General features: G+C 37.6%; 2 protein-coding genes across 2 annotated transcripts; one reads left to right on the top strand and one right to left on the bottom strand.

Moving 5' to 3' along the window:
- The first annotated feature begins 1700 nt into the window (after positions 1 to 1700).
- Positions 1701 to 7627, top strand: LOC147853566 (ADP-ribosylation factor GTPase-activating protein AGD7-like). Its single transcript, XM_087332091.1, has 4 exons — positions 1701 to 1880; positions 2656 to 3521; positions 5733 to 5822; positions 6897 to 7627. Exons 2-4 carry the CDS (start codon positions 2658 to 2660, stop codon positions 7497 to 7499), a joined length of 1557 nt encoding a protein of 518 aa, XP_087188217.1. The 5' UTR covers positions 1701 to 1880; positions 2656 to 2657; the 3' UTR covers positions 7500 to 7627.
- A 1334-nt stretch (positions 7628 to 8961) lies between these two features.
- LOC147853565 (Aha1 domain-containing protein) lies at positions 8962 to 10909 on the bottom strand. The gene is made up of 3 exons (XM_087332619.1): positions 9862 to 10909; positions 9403 to 9482; positions 8962 to 9250 (listed from the first exon to the last, which is right to left on the bottom strand). The coding sequence occupies exons 1-3, from the start codon at positions 10756 to 10758 to the stop codon at positions 9157 to 9159; spliced, it is 1071 nt and encodes a 356-aa protein (XP_087188745.1). The 5' UTR covers positions 10759 to 10909; the 3' UTR covers positions 8962 to 9156.
- Positions 10910 to 19256: the final 8347 nt, after the last annotated feature.

The following is a 19256-nucleotide window of genomic DNA, read 5'->3' as shown; positions in this document are numbered from 1 at the left end:
TATAACGTCAAAGCAAGGTCCTTCACCTATAAAAATTGAAGAACAATCATGGGTTGATTGCAATTTAAGGAGCCATACTTAATTTTTACAAGTGATAACTAATCTCTAGTACTATCACTATGTGATTTAGTCTCATTGATGGCTATTGTCCAAGGCTAAACAATAGTGGAAGGTATGTAACTTTGATTATGGATGGTGGTAGACCTTGAAATGTAGTCAACATTTTGAATTGCCACTTCTAGCAAAGTTCTTCATTTTGAGTGTATCAATTGGGGGTTTACCTTTGGGATTAACAATAAAGGGACGTGGACTAATAACATGCAATTGATTCTTTTGAATTGTTCAAGTGGAAGATCGTACTCATCGTTTCATACAATGTTTGATTATTCATTAGATTTGGGGGGGTACATTTCTTAGATTCCATAAGTTTTGTCATGATGTTATTTAACATCAAGATAGTGGCTATTTGCAACTTTGCATAATTCACATAGCTTGTCCCAAGATTAGAGATGGAGATAGTTGTCATTTTTTCGAAGATATCAAAAATCACAAAATAGTTGGGATATGCACAATGCTTTTGTATTTGATGGTGACATGGAGCTAGAACACATCTATGAAAGTTGAAGGGAAGATTGATGTGGCAAATTTGTTTATTGGAGAAAGTCAAGGTTCATTCTTCATGGGAGTGTTTTTCTTGCCTATGGATGGTTCATCATGAACCACTATCCATGGGGCGTTAATACCACTCAATTGTGGTACTGTTTTATTAATATAATTGTATGTTTCCGCTGTGTGCGTGTGCGTGCGTGTGCGTGTGCGTGTGCGTGTGCGTGCGTGTGTGTGTGTGAGAGAGAGAGAGAGAGAGAGAGAGAGAGAGAGAGAGAGAGAGAGAGAGAGAGAGAGGGAGGGAGGGAGGGAGGGAGCACAATATTATGACAATATCTGGCAATTAGTGAATGTGATGCCTACTCTTGTTCTAGAATTGTCGTTGGTGGAAAGATTGGGTAATAATAAGAAATCGACGCACACCAATGGTGTATATTGTAGGTGAATTGAAGATAGATCTTGGTTAGTGATGAAGGTTTCGTACGCATGACATTTTGCCCATTGTATACAACGTTGGTTTCAAGTTTTGGATGTAGGATGACACTCTTGTCTTCCATTTGGTGTGAAAGTGATTCTTTGGCGAGCAATAGGTGGGTGGGTTGCCTATGACAATACTTAAAATACCTACATATTTCCAACGAGACATGTTTTTTTTTTGTATAATGATGAAGGAGGATCTTACACACAGGTTCCTTACATGCCCATTTGCTAAGGTAATTTTGTGCATGGGCCGGGCCGTATCATTGTTGGTAGTGAAACATCAATTTCCTTCGATCATGGGCTTCATTAAAAATGCTATGACACCTTCCTGGATTACCTTATGTCACACCATAGCTGGGCCTCTTATTTTCTCTCTTTGTTTCTTATCAATAAGAATAACAGTAATAAACTCATTGCTTGCAAAAATGGCAATAAGGCAATCCCATACCCTTTGCAATTAATGAAACAAAAGCCGAGGGGCATCTCGAGAAATAAGGAAAAGATGAGGGGTATTTCGGTAAATAAGGAAAATCCTCACCTCTCTCTCTCTCTCTCTCTCTCTCTCTCTCTCTCTCTCTCTCTCTCTCTCTCTATACACACGCACCCATCATCATCATCATCATCATCGTGAGCACCATCCCCATCGCCTTCTAGGGTTTGCTTTCTTCCCTCAGATCCCTGCAGAAGAAGCTTCGCTCCTTCGATCCTAACGTTGCAGTCTCCCCTTTCTTTCTTCTTCCCACGGGTTTCCGATCTGAACACATTGGTCTCATCGAAGCTTATCAACGGTGCAGGTTGGTTCCTACCTCAGATTTCTCTGCAACAAATGCTTGTTTTTTTTCTCTCTCTTTTCATTTTTATTATCTATGGTTCCTGATTTGTGAGAGAGCGCAGACCTTTTTTCGATAATGCTGATCTATTCGTCTCAGAAAACCTTTCCTTTTCTATTATAGTCTAGGGTTTTCGATCTGCAGTTTTTTGAGAAACATCTGATAGGACCGATTGAGATCTATCAGAAAATCCTATTTTCAAACCCTAGATCCCTCTTGTCCATCATCTAGAGTTTCCAATCTGAGGTGATTTTGTGAATGCTGACGCATTTCTATAAGAAAGAGTTTTTTCTACTCGTCATCATTTAGGGTTTCCGATTTGCTTCTACAAGAGGTTTTTTAAATAATATTTCTCTCAGAAAAGCATCATTCCCATGCTCTAATTGTATTTTTCATAGTGTTAAATTTCAATCCGTGAAGTGTTATCGATGATTTCTCTCAGATACACTTCATTCCTAATCGTAGATCTCTGCTTTGTTCATAATCTAGGTGTACTGATCTACAAACTTTGCAATAATACTGATATATCCCCCTCCGAGAAGGTTTTTTGTAAGCCTAGATATATTTCTCTCCTAGGAACTTCGGATCTGCAACTGAACTTAGATAGATGTCTGTGCAGTCATTTTGGGCTCTCTGCTCAAAAGATTTCAGAGAACCTTTCTACTATACTAATTTTACTCGTTCTAACCCTAAATTTCTCTTATTTGTTTGTTTTTTTTGTTTTTCTTTCTCTTCACAGATATGGCCTCGGCAGTTGCGGCTGCCAGGCTCAAGAACCTTCAGGCTCAGATAGCCAATAAAACTTGTGTGGATTGTTCGCAGAAGAATCCTCAATGGGCTTCAGTCTCCTATGGCATCTTCATGTGCCTAGAATGCTCAGGAAAACACAGAGGTCTTGGGGTCCATATAAGTTTTGTTAGATCAGTTTCCATGGATTCTTGGTCTGAAATCCAGTTGAAGAAGATGGAAGTTAGTGGCGGAAATGCTGCTCTGAACAACTTCTTTCTTCAATATGGAATCTCGAAAGAGACAGATATTGTTGTGAAATATAACTCTAATGCTGCGACAGTGTACAGAGAAAAGATTCAGGCCCTCTCAGAAGGGAAACCATGGAGAGATCCACCTATTGTGAAGGACTCCCCAAATGTAAAAAAGGAAAATTCTAGCTATGGAGATGGAAGAAGATATGGAGATATTGCCAAGGATAGCTATGGCAGCAATAGATCTAGTGGCTATGGATCTTCAGACAAAGGATGGGATGATTGGGGATCTCAGGAAACTGGAAATGATGAAAGAGGTGGAATGCGAAGGAATCAATCTGCTGATTCATTTGGCGGGAATAGTGGAAATGGTCCACCCAGATCTCATTCCAATGAAGAGATATATGGAAAATCACAAATTTCTGCCTCAGTTGCGAACAAGGAAGCTTTCTTTGCAAGAAGACAAGCTGAGAATGCTAGTAAACCAGAAGGTATTCCTCCATCACAAGGTGGAAAGTATGTTGGTTTTGGCTCTGGTGGTAGCAATCGCCCTCCAATCAACAAAGGGCCGAATGTTGGTAGTGGTGGTGATGTCATCAAGGACACTGTTTCTTTGGTTTCTGAGGTATGCAATTGATTTCATGAATTCGGTGATGAGATCTTAAATGCTATGGATCAGTCATGAGTTCAATGATAAGATTGTTTATGCTATTCATGAATGTGATTGTGAGATGTCATAGATCGACAGTGAGGATGATGATAAGCTCCTATATGTCATCTGTAGATTATTCTTATATATCTCCCTGGGAGATCGGAATGTGTAATTAACCTTATATATGCCATTGATAGACTATTATCATATATACCCAATAAATTTTGGATGTGTATCTAGGATCTTGCGTTGTTTAGGAATGAAGCTTGTTGCAATCTCAACGTCACTTTGCATGAGCTTTGATGAAATATCTTTAGGAAATAGTTTGCAAATTTGAAGCATTTTTTAGTTCTAATGCTTTTCCCTGATGTTGCAATTTGCCCTCAAAGAGGTGAGACCTATTCTAGCATGTGATCACTTGCACCTCTTTTCCTTTAGCAAGGCAATATTCTGACATATATTATAGAATCTGCTTGGTCATACATGATAAAACATGGTTTTTCCTTTATCACAGAAATCTGTTCCTAATAAACTTATTTTTGGCAGTTTGTGGTGTTCTAATCCTCTCGTTACTTCAGTATTCCTAACATTGGTATCAGAGCCTACCCTATCCTCCCTTAGAAACCATGTTTCATCTACCAGTCCAAGCTAGTCTTTGGGCCATCTTGCCAGAAGACAGTTTTGTAGTCTGGGAAACATTGTCCAACCCATATTAAAGGCATGCCGTCGTTTGCAGTACATTTTAGAGTTGTTTTGAGTCTAGTAAGCAAAATTTTGAAGAAAATCTCCAGCTCTATTGGAGATTGAGCTAAAGCTGAAGATCCTTGTTAGGAGCAAGACATCCATGAGATGAAGAAGAATCATAACACTATTTCCATCATAATGAATTCACTTACTTCAGAAGGCTAGTGGATTTTCTAGGTTTTGGTTACTGATCAAGCTTCAGATAATTATATTTTTATGTCCGAATGACAAAGGGATTTCAAAATGTTCATTGGTTGAGCAGATGTTAGAATTCAAGATATTTTGTCTTTTCCGAAAGTCTCTAGGACATCATTTAGAGCCCTAGCAATTGGAAATAACTATGGTGTATCATGTGTTGAGAAAATTTTAAAAGTTTCATATTTGCTAAAGATGAGAGGAGGGGACAAATGTCTCTTATCTTAATCAATTTGGCATGCAGCCTGAACAATCATCAAAGTTTTTGGGACCTTGCAAATGCAACTTGGAACATTTGTAAAGATCTAAGATTTCCTTTTGGGGCATGCATGACTACCATTGAAATCATGAAGGAAATTGACATAATTGATGTGATATTAAGAGCCACTATATTATTATTTATTTTGTAGTGTACAATTATGACATATCATCATCATGTATGCCATTGATAGATCTTGGATATGAGCATATACAAGGGGAATTTACAATGGTTAATCCATCAGAATAGCATGAACATTGCAAGAGGGGTAAGTCCATCAGAATGTTAAAATATTGCAAGGCCCATGAAGGTCAATAAACTCTTAAACTATGGTAGTATGGGGGCTAGGCTAGATTAGGAAACCACTTGAGGATACTCTGAATAAGAGTGGCATGAGAATGTAGTGGAGTGGCCAACGGCATGTAGTAGTAGAAAATTCATTAGGGTTTGCAAATGAGAGTGGTGTTGTAGGGAGGGGCCAAGTGAGAGTAGTAAACAATCTTGTAAGAGGCAGATCCAAGCGATTAGAGAGGGCATGCTTATGTTTATGAGGAACCATATTTAGCTTAAATGTGTGAGTTATATATAAAGAACATGCCTAAATTTGTGTCCTTTTATAGAGCACATATAAGTTTGTATGAACTATATTTTGATCGTGAGCTGTTTGAACTGTATATGCTCATCTGTTCCTTTGATAGATAATGAATGTGAATACTAAGCTCATCTGTGGCACTTATAGATCATGAATGAGCTTGTGTACTAGTCAATGAGTCCAGATGTGTGACTACGATAGATTTTGAATGTGGTTTCACATATATGATTAATATCTCTTGTCTGATGATAATCTTATCTTTACCATTGATAATAACATAAATGTAATAATAATCTCATGTATACCATTGATATATCATGATTGTGATAATAAGTTCATGATGTATTTATGACATATCTGTACTATATTTTTTATTAGAAGTTACTGTCTGCAGGGATTGAGCCGATTTTCACTTGTTGCTGCATCTGCAGCACAGACTGCAGCGGGGGCCATGCAGGCAGGAACAAGGGATATTACTGCCAAGGTAGAGCTTTTGAGATTGGTTACCATCTTAGTGCCTGGATTAAACACCTTTTCACCTGAGAAACGAATATGAATCAATAGAATTAAATAATATGGGAAAACTTTGAAATACCCCCTAGTTTTTTGGTATTCTCATAAGTGCTCCCCCCTCCCCTCCCCTTCCCAAAGTTTTGGTTATATGCTCTGATTGTAGAATATGAGATTATCTTTTAATATTTGGGGGGAAAGATATTTTGGTGATGGGAACTGATAACTAGTTAATGGAATGATCGTTGCCCAGAGGAGTTTACTGCACAAAGCCCTTGAGGGGACGCTGGCTCCTGCAGGGAGCGGAAGCCCAACGAATGTCGGATGCAAGGCTCTGCACCTCATTAAGATCGTATTAGCATATTCTCCCGAAAGATTAAGTAGTTGAGGGACAAGGAAAATAGGGGCAGTTAAATTACCATTGTAGAACTACCTTCTAGTAATCAGGGTAGTTGGGATAGAAGGGCTTAGTGGTCTAATAAATTGATGAATAAGCTAATAGAATAATTAAGTAAAGAAAAAGGAGTCTAGAGGTAGGGTCTAAGACATTGATAAAGTTGCTAATAGAATAATCATTTGAAAATAAAGGAATCTAGAGATACGCTCTTAATCCAACTAATTATTCCTAGGTCTCTGATGTCTTACTACCAGGGTAGAACTGGTGATACTAGCTCCAAGTTGTCATTATGTTATTCACTTTGGCCCAAGAAATTGAACAACAGAAAAATCAAATGTGTTAATAGAATAGCTTCAATGCCAGAGGTCATGTCACCCAAATGACCTATGGGCTAACTTCAAGGTTTCCCTCATGACATCCTTCCAAATGTTTATATCTATGGAAGTTAACCCATGGAATATAAATTATATATCTATGCTGGTAATGCTAATTGTCCCACCAAATGTTTATGGCAACTAAGTTATATTTATTCTTGCTGGATAGTATCTAGAAAGTGGCAACTAAGTTATAAATTATATATCTATGCTGTTAATGCTAATTGTCCCACTGAATGTTTATGGCAACTAAGTTTTATTTATTCTTGCTGAATAGTATCTAGAAAGTGGCTATGACCAAAAGGTGAATGAAACAGTTTCGGTTGTAACCATGAAAACCACCGAAATTGGTCAGAAAACGTGGGGGCTGATGAGAGGTGTAATGGCTTTGGCATCTCAAAAGGTTGAGGAATTTTCAAAAGATGGAGGTTCCAGCTGGATATCAGGTTATCAACGAGGTGATCATGGTTTATTAGATGATGAAATGGATGGACGCAACTATGAAGGGATCAAAGAAGATCGAAAAAGTGAGTACTCTGGTGGTAGCCAATGGGATGATTGGACAAATTCCAAAAACACTTTTACCAAAGAATCTTCACATGACATCAATAGCAAATGGGATGATTGGGATGATGAAGTTCACTTAAACAACCAATCAGGTAGAGAGGAATTAAAAAGCAAAGGGAGATTTTCCATGGATCCGTCACAAAGTATTGACAATAACAATAGCAAGTGGGATACCTGGGATGATCCTCCTGGCAAATCGAGTAGTATTGGAGCAGGTGTTAAATCTTCTCATACGAGTACCGGAGGAAATGATAATTGGGCAGGATGGGATGTGAAGGATGAAGGTGATGATTTCTTTGGGTCCAAATCGTGACTCTAAATTGTGAGTTAGATTCTGCTACATAGGGATATTTGATGGACCAGATCATCTGATTGTATCTTTCTTTTAACCATATTTTCGTTATTTTAGCCTCATAAATGAGGTGTATGGTTTTCTATGCATATGGACTGTTAATTTTTTGTTTAGTCATCAATAATCATCTTTGTTTACTATGAGAAAAGGTAACTCTATTGATCAGAAACCTTCCTAATCTCATGTGATGCATTTTTCTTTTCTTTACAAGATAGTATATCAGTAGATGATAGTGATCCTCTCCATGAGTTATGATACAGTGGTGTACATAATGTTGCATCAGCAATTGAATTTTTTTGACTGCATGATATTTGTGGGCAGGTGATGTGAAATCTTCGATGTATTATCCACTTTCACCAACGTAATGTCCATTGTAGTTGGAATCGTTGAAGTTTGTGGCAGTTGAATACTTTCGGGTACAGTTTTTTGTTGAAAAGAAAATGCATTGCAAATTAAAAGTGATGCAATCTGGACTTTCACATCCTTTGGCTTCGTTTGCTCATATACATGCATATGGACCTACAATTCGTTAGCATTCTTGATATTTTAAATCTTCATGTCAGTTCCACAGAAATACTCTTTGAAATTGAGATATTTAATACTGAATTAAAACATACGTAGAATTTGTGCAAGTTGATGACATTATGCATCCTCTACAGCAATACTCTTTGCAATTGAGACCTCAATAACAAAACATATCCTCTTATGTCCCATCAATAACAGAATATATCCATCTTCCTATTACTCATCCATCTAGCAAGAAGATTAAAAATAGTAAAAAATTGCAAAGCATAAAACCCCTTCATATTATTCTGACACATAATCACCCTTCCAATGTTACATGTGAATGTAGCAACGTATCGACCTGTAGAAGATTGATGTTTATCCAAACGACATTACCTATAGGTAATGTAATCATCTGATAAAATCTTAGGACAAGAATGCACCTTGCTCTGTAAAAACATATTACATTAAGAATCCCTGTTACCATAACTCTTCACTTTCCCATCTTCCTTTCATGCGCACATACCATTCATCATCTCCAACAGAATCATACCTAATTTCCTTTTACCTATAATCTAATGACATCATAAATGTTCAAACATCAAAATATACTATAGTATTTCTGCCAAATCTTTGTTTCAATTCTAGAGCAATCAAGATACAAACCTTTTAACCACCACTACAAAAGTAACACCACTGTGCACAAGCTTCTGTTAAAAAATTATTATCTACACCAATTAAACAAATCAGAAAGTTTCTTCAGATTACACCATAAATGTTCAAACATCAAAATATACCATAGCATGTCTGCCAAATCCTTGTTTCAATTCTAGAGCAATCAAGATACAAACCTTTTTAACCACACTTACAAAAGTAAAGAACACCACTTTGCACAAGCTTATGTTAAGATGCACACCAATTAAATAAATCAGAAAGTTTCTTCAGATTACCAAATCAGACAATCCACAACATCTTCACAAATAATCTCAGGTTTTACATTGTATAGAGAGAATGTTTCCCGGAATGCCTTGTACATTAAAAAACTACAATTGCTTTGAATTTTGACACATTTATCGTGTTTGAAAGGAACAATGGCAAAACCCATTCTCTATCCTCATAAACCATAGCCAAAAACAGCTCTAATCTTGTGAAAGATGAGATCTCGCCATCCTTTCTGAGTGTTCTCGACAACAGTTGCATTCCCAAACCTGTTGAAGATTAAAAGTAGACAATTACACCATAGAATAAATATAACTAAGCTAAAAATAGAGAAGAAACGACATTATTTATGCAATGGGAAGATATTCATTATGAGTTAGAAGTAGAAAGCTCAAGAGTATCTCACGCTTGTTAAGAATACCTGTCCTCTTCAGGAACATCTGTCTGCGTTAACTTAACCACAGTTACTCCTATTTCTGGCTCTTCAAATGTCAAGCTAACCTACACATTCAGAAAATAACAATATTTTCAAGACCAACTACCACAAATACATCAAGAGGCACAACATTTCCCTTCCTATAAACTACCTTATATTAGCAGTTATCTTCAATAAACTTTTCTAATTATGTTTTCAAAATGTGTCTATATCATTTCAGTATCATAATCTAACATATAACTTCCACATTATTTTAGTTGCTACAGACCAAATTTCCATTTTATTCTGGTTTTAAAACAATTCACATCTTTGAACATAACGAAAACAAGGACATTGCAGTAACAAATGCATTTAAGTACACAGCAAAAGCATGTGTAGTTAAATGGACGTAACATATCACACAAGCACACGCACATGTTTTTTAACTTTGATTAGTGAACTCACCGTAGAATAGTGCTCATCTGGCCAATTCTGGAAACGCCATTTTTGCATGATCAGTTTATCTTCTTCCAACTTCAAATTAATTCCAGACACAGCTCCATCAAAAATGGAGAATTGACCTCCAATTTCTTTACTGATGATAGCTTTGCTTTGAGTAAATGCTTTCCATCTCTTCTCATCCATCAGAGTACCATAAATATCTCGAGGCCGACAGTGGAATCTCTCAGTTAAAGATATGGTTTTAAACCCTTCTCTCTCCTTCTCTTTCTTCGCAGTGCTCTTTTTAACATTACCAGAGGCCTGTACTGATTGTTCCATCCTCACATTATCATCAACCTTTGAGGTTTTTGCAGAAGATCTGGCATTCATTTTGCCTTGTTGGATATCTTCTTTAGCTGGCCCTCCTTGTTGCATATCATTTACAAACTCTCTTAACTTTCCTAACACCATCGTTTTACCTTTGGCTAAGAAAGCATCTTTAAACCTTTGTCCAACAGGCGTTTCATCTAGAACAGAAACTCTGAGCTCTGGATCTTCATCAGCATTCTCATCAGCTATGTAAGGAATCTGAATTTTACCATCGACTTGAGAGATTACATTACCTTCGCCATCTTTAGCTTCACCTTTCCATGAAAGAGCGACAGTAAGTTCATAGCCAGGTATAATCTTACCTTTCCTTATGTTAACATAAGCTTCTCCTGTGACACTATCAATCTTTGTGGTTCGTATCCATAGTCCCCCCGATCCTTCCATTACGATTATATTCTCTAGTAGATCTGCGAGGCGTTTCTTAGCCCATTGAATGCAGTCCTTCTCCGCCCAGTGCCAGTTATGAACGTTGGCTCCATCTGGTCTTTCTTCAACGATCCATCTCTTGTCCCCTTCCCCGAGCTTCGCCATGGAGGTACGGAGCTTATGGTCTTCCTTTCTTTATTCTTTACTATTTCTGAATTTGATCTATGGCTCGGCACAGGGCTTGGGAAAACGGAGAAAGGAGAGGAAATGTAAGGTTTTGGAAGACCAAAGAAAGAAGTGTGACAGAGAAGTTGAAAAGAACGGATGGAGGGAGACAATTTGCGAATGAAGTCAACACAGAGATTGATGGAAAGAAAATTAGGGTTACGACGAGGCGCAGCGCAGGAAGGAGGGAGAGAGAGAGAGAGAGAGAGAGAGAGAGATGAAGAAGGCAACAGAATGAAAGAAGTGGTTGTTTCTAGAAGCTTCTTAGAGACTTCTGGAAGAAAAGGCAGAGCCAAACCAATACATTACATACATATATTGGTTGTTTCCAGAAGCTTCTACTGATTTATTTTTTAGACTTCATGAAGAAAGAGGAATCTCCAAACTTCATACATTTGGTATCATATTGAATATAATACATAATGTTCACTCACTTGGACCCCGACTCCGGCATCCATCCGAAAGAACCAACGATAAAAGCTCTCGCACTACCAATGAAAAAAAAACCACGTGAAACTGAAGCTCTTTGTGCTGCTAATTATGAAAAAAAAAACCCCATGCTAATATGTGTGCAGATTTTCGTTGGTCCCACGTAACCTGCGACAAAATTCGATCAATACACTTGTCAATATCGAAACCCCATGTCTGCTTAGGTGTTAGCAATCGCCTTCACCTAAAAGCTTTCAACGGTTCTCGTAAAAATAAAACTCGGTCAAATAACCAATTTTGTATGGTACATTTGTTAGAGGAGACAAAAATCGTCGTCGTGCATTGTCATGAAGTTACACACGTGCATGTGAAATATGGCGGAACCATCGAGTACTTGAACCAGAGAGGATGGGTTGTGGGACTCGAATTGTTGTGTTGCCGACTTTAGGCTACCTATCGATAATTGGTTTAGAGGCCAAAGGGTTTATCTAAGTTGTTTTTGACTATATTCATATGTAAATATTATCTATGAGAAATCTAACACTCAATAATAATCATCCTCTTCTAACTCTAGAGGTGTAAGGTTTGAATCTTGCCGTACATGAATACATTTCTCGATGTTGGAGGAGGAGAAGGCTCCAAGTGCAGAAGGCTCGAGGAGGAGAAGGTTGGATGACAATAAGTTCCCACCCTTAGGGGTTGAGTGTATAAGGTGGAATTGGAACCAAAGTAAAAGACGAGAAAGATGATTTAGCATGAAGCCTAGGTCTTAGTGTCGAGTCTAGTCAATTGAAGAGGCAAGCGATGACTAGCTTGACGCAATATTGTTTAGAAGCTTTGCACGATGGTTAGTTGCATGTCACGATAGCTCCTTCATAAAGGATCAACAATTACCTTCTGTGGACAAGTGGGCCCAAAGTGATTGGAACCTCGATGGTTGGGCATGTGCCAAACCTTGAGCGACTCAACAACAGGGCATGACCAAATATGCAAAATCAGAGATATTGGTTTGAATCTCATTAGTAAAGAAAACACTTGTAGAAATATTAGGGATAATTTGCTTGTTTATTGTTCCCCTATTCAATAAAGGTTAACACATTTGCCAAATTCAATGTGAAAATCCTAGTGGCGGGAAATGGGGGAACAAGCAAAATTCGTTTTTCCGACTTTCACTAGGTATTAACAAAAAGAAACAACTACAACTGACAAGTGATTCCATAAGGCTCACACAAAGAAAGCATTTCCATATGCGCCATAAGGACATTGACATGTTCTTCTTGATGAGAGCTTCATCTAGCACTTCTTTCATATTGAAGACAATGATTGGGCCACTTGACCTACATGAGTATTTCTGTGGAGGTTCCATGGGAAAAACAAGTATTTATTCACTTTTGACAAGATGTGTCAAGGTGTTTTGTGTTGAGCCTATGAGATTAGCTTGTCAATCGCTACGAGAATTCATCATTCCCCTTTTCCTCACCAATTCTTTCCTCAAACAAATATCGTGACCTTTGAATTTAAGCTGAATATAAAAGTAATTTTGGCAAATTTTGTGACTATAACATTCACTATTGGAATTCCCAAATCTCTGACTTCTTTATCTATCTACCCATTCTAAACCACTCCATGTAACAAAGTCGAGATAATCCCGTTGTCTATGGATTAGATTAATCCTTTATGTATTTTGCTTTTTGATACCCATATAAAATTAATTTCTGTAATCTATTATCTAGTCTACTTGTTATTAAATTGGGACCGTGTCAAAAATTAATGCTCATTGAGGAAACCATATGCTCATTGACTTTTAGTTTTTAATAAGGAGGTCAAACATCTGGCCTAGCGTTCTCACTCATGAATACTTCAAGGTACAATTGTGCAAGGAGTTCTATATGCTTACGTTTGCCCTTGTTGTTGTTGATAAGGGACTAACATCAAACTTAGCACAAAGATATAAAGTTAAAAACCATAAGAAGTTCAAATATTCTTTGGTTTTTAATTTATATTGTTGAACTTGTAGGGCTCCTATGCATCCACCCAATCTTCTAGTTTTGGATGACCTACCCAAGACAATGAGCATTAATAAATCCTCTATGAATTTTCATTCCCTTCAACATTATCCACACGCACAATACCATGACATATGTCGTGTAGTGGTTCAAGAATTATTAATAACGGGCAACCTTCAGTTCCTTTGTCTTCTTCGGGTTCAAGTTTGATCATTTCAAGAATGACTATTGGCCAGTTCTAATGGTTAACAAAACTCCACCATGGGGGAAATGAAGTACCTCCAAGTTGTCATCTCTAGAGAAGTTGAAGGATACATATGTATCTCCTTTTGTCTCATCAAATCTTGCAAAGAAACACCAAACATGTTGATGTATGCCATGGGGGCCTATCACAAGGCAAAACTTTAGGAACAATTACCGGAGGATTCAGAATGTGTGAGGTTCGTATATTTAGTTGCATCATGGTATTGGTGAGCTTGATGGATGTGGTAGGCTACAAACCAATCATTTATTGGATAAACACACCACAACCTTTTTCTAGGAAAGAAGAATTCGCCAAGGTAGGTGTAGAAATCTTCGAAAATGTTTCCACGAAGATAATTGAATTTATTCTAGTCGATGGACCATTGAGATGATTCCCCATATTGTTGCTTTATTCTTCTTCTATGATGCCAACAACTTTGTTATGGTGCAACCAAACTCTAACGGGATAAACATTTTCTTCTGGTTGATGAGCTCCATGGGTATGAGAAGAGTTTTTTAGAGTTCTTGAAAAGAAAATTAGAAGATGAAAAAGAGGAAGAGGATTTTTTTGTTGAAACTATCGACGACCAATGCCAAAAAACAATACTAGATTGAGAAAAGGAAATAAAGAAAATAAATTTTATTATAGATGAGGTACACAATAGCTATAGGTTAAGTTGAAGATTGACATTGAACCAACTGCAACAACATCGGTTGGGTATTACTCAAACACATTTGGTTCATCAACCACACATGTATCAAGAATCCTCAGAACTCATTGAGATAGTAAAGTTTATTCTAATTGGTGGAGCCATTGAGGTAGCCCCTCATAGTGTCAGGTTATCATCACTCACCTGTTGCAAGTCTCGACCCAACCTTTGATTCTCTTGTTCTAGTGCCACAAGCTTGGTTTTGCGGCAACTATGATGCACACTCATCCCTTGGGAATCATGCATGTTTCCACTTGTTGATCATGCTTAGCACGGTTTAATGCACAATTTGTGGTTCCATACTTCCTAGATATGCATCAACCTATGGCCATGTTCAAAATGGGTAGTTTGAGTGTTTTTGTTAATCCAAATGTGGCATTCTCGGGTACATACCTTTGGAAAAATGGTATATTTCTTTGGGATCTAATCACAAATGAAGTGATGGTGTGCCTTTATTTGCTTCATTTGAGCATGAAAAAATTTAATCCGCTCCAAAGAAACCTTGTTATGACTATCAATATGGTGGATTGGGCTTTGCCACGTCACTCCATTATACCACTCCTCCAATGAACTTGAATATATATTCAAATTTGCTTCATTTGAGCATGAAAAAATTTAATCCGCTCCAAAGAAATCTTGTTATGACTATCAATATGGTGGATTGGGCTTTGCCATATCACTCCATTATACCACCCCTCCAATGAACTTGAATATATATTCAAATGCCAATTTCCTATTGTATGCATATTCAAGTAAGTTGGAGCCCAAAAACTTCCAATTATTGCTTCACTCACTTCAAGATGCAATGTTGAGCCTTGTGCCCACCATGGATGGAATACATTGTGTTACCATTTATGGACGATTAATGAACTTTTTACATCCATTAATGTGAAACTTCGTACTCTAGGAAATCCTTCTTGCTCATTCTTAAGTTTTAACAAGGTTGGTGGTGTAGCAGTGATAGGTTTGGCTTTGGGTTGTGGAACCACTCAAGTACCTTGGTAATGTATTCACGTAGAAGCAAATGAATTGAAAATTTCTCAAGTGTTCCACTATATGTGGAACACTTCAAGGCATGGATGAACTCCAAGGACTTTCCTGTGATCGACATATCATCCATCTACACGTTGAATAAGATTAAGTTGTTACTTTTGCATTGCTTCATATACAACTATGAATTCATTTCTATAGAAATTTTTTTATGTCCTCATAAATGGATCAAACTTCTAATACCATTGTCATAGTGCTTGCTTCAATCCATATAGACTGCCTTTAGGCAATGAACCATCTCCTCACCATATTTCGTAGCCCAAAGGGTCTCTCCTTATTTGGCATGGTGTTTCATGTGAATTGTTTAGTTATTGCCACAGTCGGCCTCTCCTAATGTGTCTTGTTCTTTAGAAAAAAGGCACAATCTATATTATATAGGTTTGTTTAAGTGTAGAATTTCAGCAAATATATTTATCACACCTACTTTTAAAAGTATGCTTTCATGGATAACACAATCCATCAAGTTATTCTTTTTGTTCATGGTAGCAATGGCAAAAAATAAGCAAACATATGTTAGAACTAATGGAGAAGGTGATAGTGACCCCAACACCCACACAAACTACAACTAATACGTGGCTTGGTTTGTTCACAAGAGATGGTGAAGCGTTCACCATAAAAGGTGGGATGACGAATGGTGATTTTTTGCAAATGCGCCTACATTCTTCAAATGAAGTCGAAGGGAACTGGTATCCCATTTGAATCATCACATGTATGGACAAGAAATGGCACATCGACCTTGAACTAGAGAGTTGGGAGGATGATTATAAGGTATGGGTTGATGATAATTGCTCGCTAGAACAACTCGATTGAGACCCTCTGGAATATCCCTTATCAGAAGAAAAGGGAGTTCTTTGCCTATACTACGGGCATAGGAAGGTGCCTACTACTCCAAAAGCTAGCAGCTAAAACCCCAATTAAAAATAGGTGGGCATCACACAACATACCTAACTTCTTCTTGCACAGGTTTTGGGAGAAACTATGGATTACCGATCTCCCCCAAAAAATGAAGTCATTTTTTTGGCTGCTCAGCCATCGTGCCCTTCCAACTGAGGAATGGAGCAACATATGTGGACTGGACCCAACTTGTTGCTTGTGCAGTGAAGCAATTAAATCATCTCAACATTGCTTGTGGTCTTGCGTACACGCGCAGGAAATATGGAAGCGAAGTTTACGGATACTAGCTCGCAACAAAGGTTATGGAGAGGTCTCATGGATGGCAACCCAATGGCTCACAACGGACCAGGAATCATGCTTTCCCTAATTCAACGAATCAGACCCCTTCATGCAATTGGCGCGAGGTTCAACTATTAGGTCGACCAATTCTCCATCCTGGTCACAAACAAAGTCAATAGAGGCGAAGTCATTGTGGACCATACTTGCAGGTCTAACAACATGGTAGATATGGTAGCACCGTTGCCACATGATCTTCTAAGGGAATCCCATCTCGTCAATAGAGGTAATCATGGAACTTTGGGATCACTCATCGCCTTCTTTCATGGGTCATATGAAGATATTCAAGGCGAAACGGCAACATCTAGGGTACGAGCAACCTTTATTTTGAAATGGAGTGGAACGTCGATGTTGTGAATCGTGATTGCAAGGTGACAAAATACAATGGTGTTATCTCCCCTGAAATGAATCCTCCCAATGACGACTCCCCCCATGCAACATCCCTCCATCATCCCTGGACTATAGAAGGATCCTTCTAGGCTTCACGTTTTTAGAGTTAATCGAAGCCACAGAGCCCTATATGAGGTCTGACCCTTGTACATATGATACCTCTTGTATTTTTTCCTAGCTAATGGATAGCATTTTTTTTGGAAAATAATAAAAGGAAGAAGAAGAAATCATAGGAATAATAATGTCAACAATAAAATATCTCCCTAGATAATTCAAAATCTATCCTATTTTCTTTCAAGTGGCATGATGCTTCATTTCATATTTGAACTTAGGAACATGTTGTTGTCTTACTTTTTCTCTCTTTGTTTTGCAAATGCTTAAACAAACCTTAGCCCATCTTCTTCTTCTCCTCCTCCTCCATCGTTGGTTTAGATCTCCTCCTACAATATCTCTCTCTTCTCTCTCTAAAAACATACAAACAAAATCAAACACAAACTCTACATATTCATGGGCATATATACAAAAATACTAATACACGCCAAAATACAACAATCTCCAAACAAAAAACCCTCTAGTTACTCAAAAAGAAAACAAGATGTAATCCTACAACTCAACAACATGAAGACACGCATAACGATGATATATAGACAATGGAAACCACATTTATTGACATATCCAAAAGTGAATATCCTAACTCCAACATTTTGACAAGATGGTGAGCTTATGATAAACTAGCATCCATAGAGTACAAACATAATGCAATTACTAAAAAAAAAGGATAGTCCTAACTCCTATCATTAAGGTAGGTCTATCCATGAAGAGGTTCACAAATAAATATTGTAATGTTTGTATAACTTATTAGCCAATATGGGGTTCGATACACTATCTAACTAAGATTGTTGTATGAATTGATAATTTTTGTACTAAGTGGCTTCTATTTATGAGAGCATGGTTTCTTTGAATAAGTGAGGAAGCTTACTTATCCAATTGAATCACTTAGATGAAAACTAAAAGTTGTTGACCAAAAATTTACAAATAGTTCCTTTTAATAATGATGATATACAACTTGATAGAGAGGAGGGTTACGATATTGTAATTGACCCTCGTATTGTCAAATCCATGATGGACAAGCCCTTGAAGGGAGGGAATGATCATGAGCATATGATAGCTTTTGAGCCTTCCTTATTACAAGGTGAGTCTCACATGGAGTTAGCTATGGTAGAAAAGAATGAAGAGGGCAAAACTGTGATATCTCTTGAGGATGGGTCATATGGATGGGTTGTAGTATTCTTGAAGGTTAACTCAGGCTGAAACAAAAGACTTAGCAAGCCATGGTAAGAATGCACAAGGATTCATGCTTGGGAAATCGGTTGTGCAGTCATATACTATGGTTATGAATGGAGGTATGATGGTGGAGGGAAATAGCACACTCTCTTCATCAATAAAGAAAGATACATACGCAGAAGTTGTGGCTAGGAAATCCTAGAAAGGATTCAAGATTGCTGGACAAATCGCTAAGCCTAAGAAAGTAACAATGGAGGAGAAGAGGGTGAAAGGAAAACAACTTTTGTTAGCCTATGGATAATTTTCGTATTGTCTCATGGAATGTTCAAGGATTAGGTGGTGCACAAGCATAGAAATTTAAGGCTAGACTTAGGCAAAACTTGTGTAAAAGCTTTATGCGATTTGCAGATATGGTTTTTTTACAAGAACATCATTTGAGTTCATCAAGGTTAGATTCATATGGATCCTTATTCAGTGGTTCTTCGGCCCATTTTTGGAACTCCGCTATTGGCGAATCCTACAATAAAGCTGGTGTCTGTATAGGATTAGCCCAAAAATGGTCCTCTTATGTGATTGACTATAGGATTTAAGTGGAAGGAAGAGTGCAAGTTATTATTGTAGAAATCCAAAATCTACAATTGGGTTTTATAAATGTATATGCTCATAATGCATCATCAAATAGGAGGAGGTTGTGGTCTTATCTGTGTGATACTTTGCCACATGTGGATCATTGGTGTATGGTCGGAGATTTTAATATGATTGAGGATAAGTTGGATAGAAGTGGAGGTAGCCAAGTTGTTTTATATGGTTCAGAGTTAAGCTTTTGGGAGAGGTTGTGCTTTAAGTATGGTTTTCAGGATACTTGGTAAGCTTCTTTGTTTTAGCAAACATGTTGAATCCTTGCAATTCTCTAGATCAAATAGGCGGTTGTTGGGTACTAATCTAGGTCGATTAGACAGATTCTACGCTGATGACTTCTTTCTAACATTAGGATGTTCATTACAAATATTAGTTGGGACAACTTTCTCAAATCACTCACATCTTATTGTCGTCTTTCCTTTCTTGTGAAATTGCAACCGCTTCCCAAAATAAGAAA

This window comes from Azolla caroliniana, unplaced genomic scaffold, assembly GCF_043228905.1.
Source record: "Azolla caroliniana isolate FFs.n. ecotype wild unplaced genomic scaffold, voAzoCaro1.0.p SCAF_16, whole genome shotgun sequence".
Taxonomy (NCBI): domain Eukaryota; kingdom Viridiplantae; phylum Streptophyta; class Polypodiopsida; order Salviniales; family Salviniaceae; genus Azolla; species Azolla caroliniana.
This window is presented reverse-complemented; position numbering and strand designations above follow the sequence as displayed.

What these genes read in the sequence shown, in the direction of transcription:
- LOC147853566 (XM_087332091.1), top strand. Translation starts at nt 2,658, where the DNA reads ATGGCCTCGGCAGTTGCGGCTGCCAGGCTCAAGAACCTTCAGGCTCAG. An exon ending in CTGTTTCTTTGGTTTCTGAG is followed by an intron (nt 3,522 to 5,732) that starts GTATGCAATTGA and finishes TACTGTCTGCAG; the next exon opens with GGATTGAGCCGATTTTCACT. An exon ending in CAAGGGATATTACTGCCAAG is followed by an intron (nt 5,823 to 6,896) that starts GTAGAGCTTTTG and finishes CTTGCTGAATAG; the next exon opens with TATCTAGAAAGTGGCTATGA.
- LOC147853565 (XM_087332619.1), bottom strand. Translation starts at nt 10,758, where the DNA reads ATGGCGAAGCTCGGGGAAGGGGACAAGAGATGGATCGTTGAAGAAAGA. An exon ending in CAGATGAGCACTATTCTACG is followed by an intron (nt 9,483 to 9,861) that starts GTGAGTTCACTA and finishes CTGAATGTGTAG; the next exon opens with GTTAGCTTGACATTTGAAGA. An exon ending in GATGTTCCTGAAGAGGACAG is followed by an intron (nt 9,251 to 9,402) that starts GTATTCTTAACA and finishes AATCTTCAACAG; the next exon opens with GTTTGGGAATGCAACTGTTG.